Source organism: Arachis hypogaea, chromosome 1 (assembly GCF_003086295.3).
Source record: "Arachis hypogaea cultivar Tifrunner chromosome 1, arahy.Tifrunner.gnm2.J5K5, whole genome shotgun sequence".
NCBI lineage: Eukaryota > Viridiplantae > Streptophyta > Magnoliopsida > Fabales > Fabaceae > Arachis > Arachis hypogaea.
The window spans coordinates 57,073,988-57,080,207 of NC_092036.1; the positions used below are offsets into that span (position 1 = coordinate 57,073,988).

Genomic DNA, 6,220 nt, shown 5'->3' on the forward strand with positions numbered 1-6,220 from the left:
AGCAACGTGGTGCAATAACCTTGCGCCAGGGTTCCATCGCTTAATGGTATACCAAGTTAGTAAATTGGAGTTGAATGGAATTGATGTTTTATACATACTTCCAATCTCAACTCTTCTTTAACCTATGTGTCCCACTCCTACCTAATAAGAAGTTCCATCTCCCCCAACACAGCTTTTCATTTTTTTTTCTTCCTTTTTCCTCTCAACCAGACCATACGATTCTACTAAATTGAAAATGAACATGAACCAAAATCTAATTAAAGTATTAAACTATCATAATTGTATTAATTAATTAAATGATGTTATTCGATTATCTTAAGCAGCATATATAATAATAATAATTTAACTAATTAACTAATTAGCACCTTTTCGACCCCTTTTGTGTTTAATAACAAGGGATCAGTATGAATCCTCTATCCCTTTACGAATTTATTAAATATATAATGGATGTAGTGTAGGAAGCCAACAAATCAAGCATATAGTAATATTTGTATTCATATAATATAACTGGGCAGTGAGAATTAGGGGGCACTGGGGAACTTACATGGTTACGGCAGTGGATATTCAAATATATAAACTCTTCCAAAGCTCAAAAATAATTGCTCAAAATCATAACATATATTATAACAAAGGTTGCATGCAACAATTTACAACTATGGTAGCTGTAGCTCCCTCATCATAGATTAATATTCACAGTTCTCACTTGAGAGTTGAGATAACAAAACCAAAAGCATAACGATTATCATCAGCGGCATCACAAACCATAGTAAAAAGAACAAGCATCACTTGACTTGAGTGACACTCGTTATATGAGCACCTAGGATAATCAACTCAAACTCATCAAAAGATTATCACGACTTACTTAATAATGATAACTAACAATTAATTAGGATCCCAATCTCAAGCTAAGAGCAGCTTTAACGTCTAATCTCCATGCAAATCCACCAAAGTCCATTCTCCAAACATCACAAGGAACTGTGAGAGAGCTTCTCTCTTTGCCAGCATGGAACTGCACCACCCTCACCCTGCACGTGAAGGAACAAGGGTAAGGGACCACTGCACCAACCTTCATAGCCAACACCACCACCGCACCCTCATTTTTCTGCCCAACCATCTCCCTGTACGCGCCGTTCGTCCACGTCACTCTCCCGTAACCGTCCGATATGAACCCTGGACACGTGTCCTCACCAAGATTCACCTTCCGCTCCTCGTCCGTACCACCTAGCACCTGCAACCCCTCACCTTCTCTCCAAGTGTCCGTCACGCATTCCACCGTAACGCACGAGTACGACGACGCGCCGCCGTACCAGTACGGATCGGAACCGCCGCCGGAGTTCTCGAAACTCAGCCACACCGGCACGTTCTTGCTCAAGCCGTTGTTGCCGTCGCTGTTGGTGTTGCTGTGGTTGTCGTTGCGTGATTCCTTCGGATCAGGAGTTTCTGGAAGCAAAGGGAGAGTAATCACCGGCGCCGGACGGTTATTTTCCGATGAAGACGTCGTTGTCTTCCTCCGGCGGGTCCTTCTATTATTATTATTATTATTTTTACCGGTGTTGTTGTCTCTGACGTACTTTCTTTTGGTTCTACCGCAGCTTTTCGAGAAGGCGTCACTGCTCTCCGACGAAGAACCATCAGAGGCCGTAACGCCGGTGGCGGAAGCTCCGGCCACCGGTTTGGGAGCGATTGGGCGAAACCTAAGCATTATCCTGTCCACCTTGGACATATCGTACGCACCAGGCGCGTACCTAGCAATACAGCACCCTCCTCTACCATCCATATTCTTTGTTTTTTTTACTTCTTTTTAATAGTAAGTGAAAGGGGGAAAGGAAAGAAGAATTAACAGTGAGACAAGGTGAGAAGGAAGAGGAAGGGGTTGATTATATAGGAACTATGAAAGGGACACGTGCGAGAAAAAACACTGTAGAAACAGTGATGAGAGAGATGAAGAGTGTGATTGGGTGGCTAAAGGGAGACGTGGCGCAATGAGGGGAGAGAGAGTGTTAGCAGAGAGAACCAATGAGAGAGGAAAGTGTGCAGAGTGGGAGAGGGAGAAGAGGGGCACGTAAGGCGTAGGTGAGGGGGCGTGTATTTTCTGTTTCAGAATTTCAGTTTGCGTTCTTGGACTGTGTGGGTGGTTTTGGTTTTGAGAGAGAGTATGGAATTGACCATAGGATTGGGTGGGAGAGAGGGTGGTTTCCAGATGATGGTGACCACGTGTGCCAATGCGACATGGATTGAAACTGGGAAACTGGAATTAGGGTTTTTAGGGGAGGTAGTGAGGTACAATGAGTAGAGGCTGTGATGAGAGACAGGTGGACGGCCCGATAACGACATCAATCTTAGTTTTAAATTTCTCATCATGTCAACTGACTGATTAGTGAATACCCTCTCTAATAGCATGAGTTTATTGGTAGATTTTAGGAAGCGTTTCGGTTTTCACGGGGGAAATCGAGAATTCCAGATAAGTAGAAAAAGATGTGTTGGCTTATTTTTTATACGAAATTTTTTCTGTTAAAAAAAAAAAGTAAGGAGGGTAAAAATAGATCAGAGATATAAAAATTGACAAAGAAAGAATAGGTAATATTTGTTTTGAGATGCTGAGATAGAGATTGACGGATTTTATCTTAATATTATGTTTGTTGGTCTAGAAATTAGTACTAAAATTTTAGTTTCTGTTTTAAAAATTTTAGTATTTCAGTATTTTCAAAAAGTAGAAATACAGGGACTGAGACAGAAACAGAAGTTTAAATAACAATTTATGTCCAAAATACCCTCATTCTAATTATCTAATTTCTAATTTCTAATTTGTCCTTTTGACCAAATCAAATAATCAGGTTGAGTTCTTCTAATATAATGTCAGTCAGACCTTTGAGTTAACCCTGAAACTGCTACCGCTGCCCATCGTCGCCTGCAAGACCACTACCTCATCGTCGAAATCGTTGAACCACCGTGAGAAAGGTTAGTCGCCGTCACACCTTCATTTACGGTAGGCATATTTTTCAATTTATGGTCTTTTCGTGAAGTTTCTATTTCTCTTCTCTTCTCATCCATATTTACATTTTGCTTGTCGTCTCTTTGTATATCTTTGGCATTTGTGTTACTTTTTATTGCAATTTTATATAAGGGACAGATTAGTTTAGCTATTTTTATTATTGTTTTTAAGAAAAATAAAAATAAAATATAAAAATATGTTTAATCAAGTATTTTAATATTATTTTCAGTAAAAATATTTTTATAAAGAGTATAAAATCAAAAATAATATTTTTTTTTGCTTTTAATTTTTTTTAACATCTTGTGGTGGTTCATCTCTTCTTTTGTATCTTATATATGCACCAAAACTAAATTCTCATTTACGTATTGTAAAAATTATAAAACGAATTTTCTCTAATTCTTTTTTTTTCATCTTTATTGTCTAAATTCTGTTTGTGAAGATGTATTTTTTAATTCGTTGAAAATATGATAACTTTTGTATTTCAACTTTTTTTATAAGGTCAATTTTTGGTATTTTTTTTCTAATTCAAAATCCCAATAAAATAAAAAAAATATTTAAAAAAAGTGAATTTGACAACAATTAACAAAAAGTATAGACTTCTTCTTCTTTGTATTTATATTCAATACAAAGGCTTGTAAATATTCTTATTCAATATAATTTCGTCTTTTTCAATCGTACTCATATTTTCAAAATTATTTTTAACTATGCTTTCATTTTTAAAATAAATCTATGTTTTTATTTTGTTTCTTTCATTTCTTTTATACTTATGCTTCACTGGCAGCTCAACAGATACTAATGTACTTATTTAGCTACTTTTCAATTATTTTTAAGAAATTAATTTTTATATTTTATTTTAAACTTATAAATTTAATAAAATAGTTTAAAAGATAAGAATAAAAAATATTTAATAATAAATATATAAATTTTATAAGTTATTTAACTTTTAAAATATATAAAAAATTATAAATTTAAATTAAATAAGATATTAAAAAAAATTGTACAACAAAATCAAGATAAATATTTACAACGTTACAAATTAACTATTTATAAACATTATTAAATCTATTTATTTATTCAACAGCATTTAATTTAAAGTAGAAATAAAAATTTATATTCAAAAAACTTTTTATCTTTATGTATGATTTTAATGGATAAAAAATATCTAAATGACTAAATCAGTAATTTAATATAATACCTTAGCACACAAGGCTCTCATTACTTTTTATGTTAGATTATTACTATATAAGTTTTAGGGCAATTTACATAAATAAATTGTTACACCTTTAAAATTACGCAAATGCATTGTTTTCAAAATGAAGACGCAAATACATTGTTTCATATATTTATAGAAACCGCTACTGCCAGTAGCGGTTTACATAAATACAGAATCCGCTTCTGTCAGTCGCAAATTACATTCAAATGTAGCAGCACAGAAAACCGCTAGAGCCTCTCGCGGTTTTTGTTTGTTTGGTGTTGGTCATAAACCGCTACTGCCAGTAGCGGTTTATGTGAATTGGAACACGTGTGTAAACCGCTGGAAGCAGTAGCGATTTACATTGAGAGAGAAAGAAACGAGTATATATTTTTTGCAATCATATAATTTATATAGATAAAAAATAAAGTAATTTTTAAAGAAATAATGTATGCTTTAGTGAATTTTTTACTAAAAATAAATTATTTTATCATTCATGAGTTTTAGAAAGAATGAAAATAAAAAAAAAAAGAAAATTAGTCTTAGCTTATACATTTTAGTACTCTGTGAGTACTCACTCTTTGATTTGCTATTTAGTCTCATTTTAAATAGTATATACCATTAATTCTTTGATTTGAATTTTCTCTCTTTTAAACAAACTCAATTTTATTATTGAATTATTTTTTTAAGTTTGAATATTTTAACTTTTTCATAATAATATTTTTTAAAATTATCTAATAGATAAAAGGTCATATCTTTTTATTTATCTTAAAATTAAACATTAAAATTAAATAATATTATTTTTTATAATAAATATTTTTAAATTAGCCAATAAATAAAAAGTTACATCTTTTTATTTATTCTAAAAATTAAAAATTAAAATTAAATGATATTTTTTTAATAAAATTAAAATAAAACACAATAAACATAAAGATCTTAAAAAAATAATTCTTATGTATGAGAATATTACGATTCATTATATTGTATATTATCTTTGTATTATAGAATAAAAAGGTAGAATTTTATATTTTTTTGGTTATTTTTTTAGTAGTTATTTATTAATAAATGTTGAATTAACGATTCTGTTTATTATATTTTAATATTTATTTTATTTATACTCAACAAGTTGTCCAAATTTAAATCTATTTTCTTAAATCGCTTCTTAATCACATGGTTAGAATAGTTTAAACTCAAAAATTTTAAATCCTAAAATTTGTAAGGTAAAAAAAATACAATAAAATAAATTAAAAATTCTAATAAAATAAAATAAAATAATTTAAAAATAAAAGATATATAAAAAATAATATTATATAGCCCATAAAGTAGAAGAAGAAGAAAAAAAGTAATCATGAAGGTTAAAACAATAATGTTGTATCAGATTATTTAAAAAATTAATCATGAAATATTTTTATCTTGTCACATCTTTGATATTAGATGTCAATCTAATAATTAATAAAAAATAATATTATCTAATATAAAATAAATTAAAAATAAAAAAGAATTAAAAAAATATTTATGGAATTTTTTCACTCTACTTTTGGTAGGTATATACTTTTTTTAGTGACTAAAGACAAAAAAACACAGAAAAATGAATAATATTAAATTTAATTATTTTTTGTAATATAATTTATTTATTTTAATTTAGTTATAAACAAATTTACATATATTTAAATATCAAATCTAATACTTTATATATTCAATAGTCTAGAAAATTAACATATTAATATTTTAACTGACTATTAGTAGATATAGACTTTTTTTTGCGTTCTTTACATGTCAATCAAATAATCAGTCACCAATGACATATGTCAAATAAATGATATTAAAAAAACAAAATAAATAATTTTTTGTAATATAATTTGTTTATTTTAGTTTGATTTAAAAATAAATCTTCATGTACTCAAATTTTAAATACAAGACTCTACATAATTAATAATTTAAAATAAAAAATAATATTATTCCTTACGAAATAGTTAAACAAAATGAATTAATAAAATATTTATGAGAGTTCTTCAGTTCATCATTAATAGGTATAA

At 29.7% G+C, this 6,220-nt stretch overlaps 1 protein-coding gene across 1 annotated transcript; it reads right to left on the reverse strand.

Annotated features, from left to right (window-relative positions):
* Nucleotides 1–599: 599 nt before the first annotated feature.
* Nucleotides 600–2,353, reverse strand: LOC112804842 (uncharacterized). Its single transcript, XM_025847569.3, has one exon. The coding sequence runs from the start codon at nt 1,775–1,777 to the stop codon at nt 887–889; it is 891 nt and encodes a 296-aa protein (XP_025703354.1). The 5' UTR covers nt 1,778–2,353; the 3' UTR covers nt 600–886.
* Nucleotides 2,354–6,220: the final 3,867 nt, after the last annotated feature.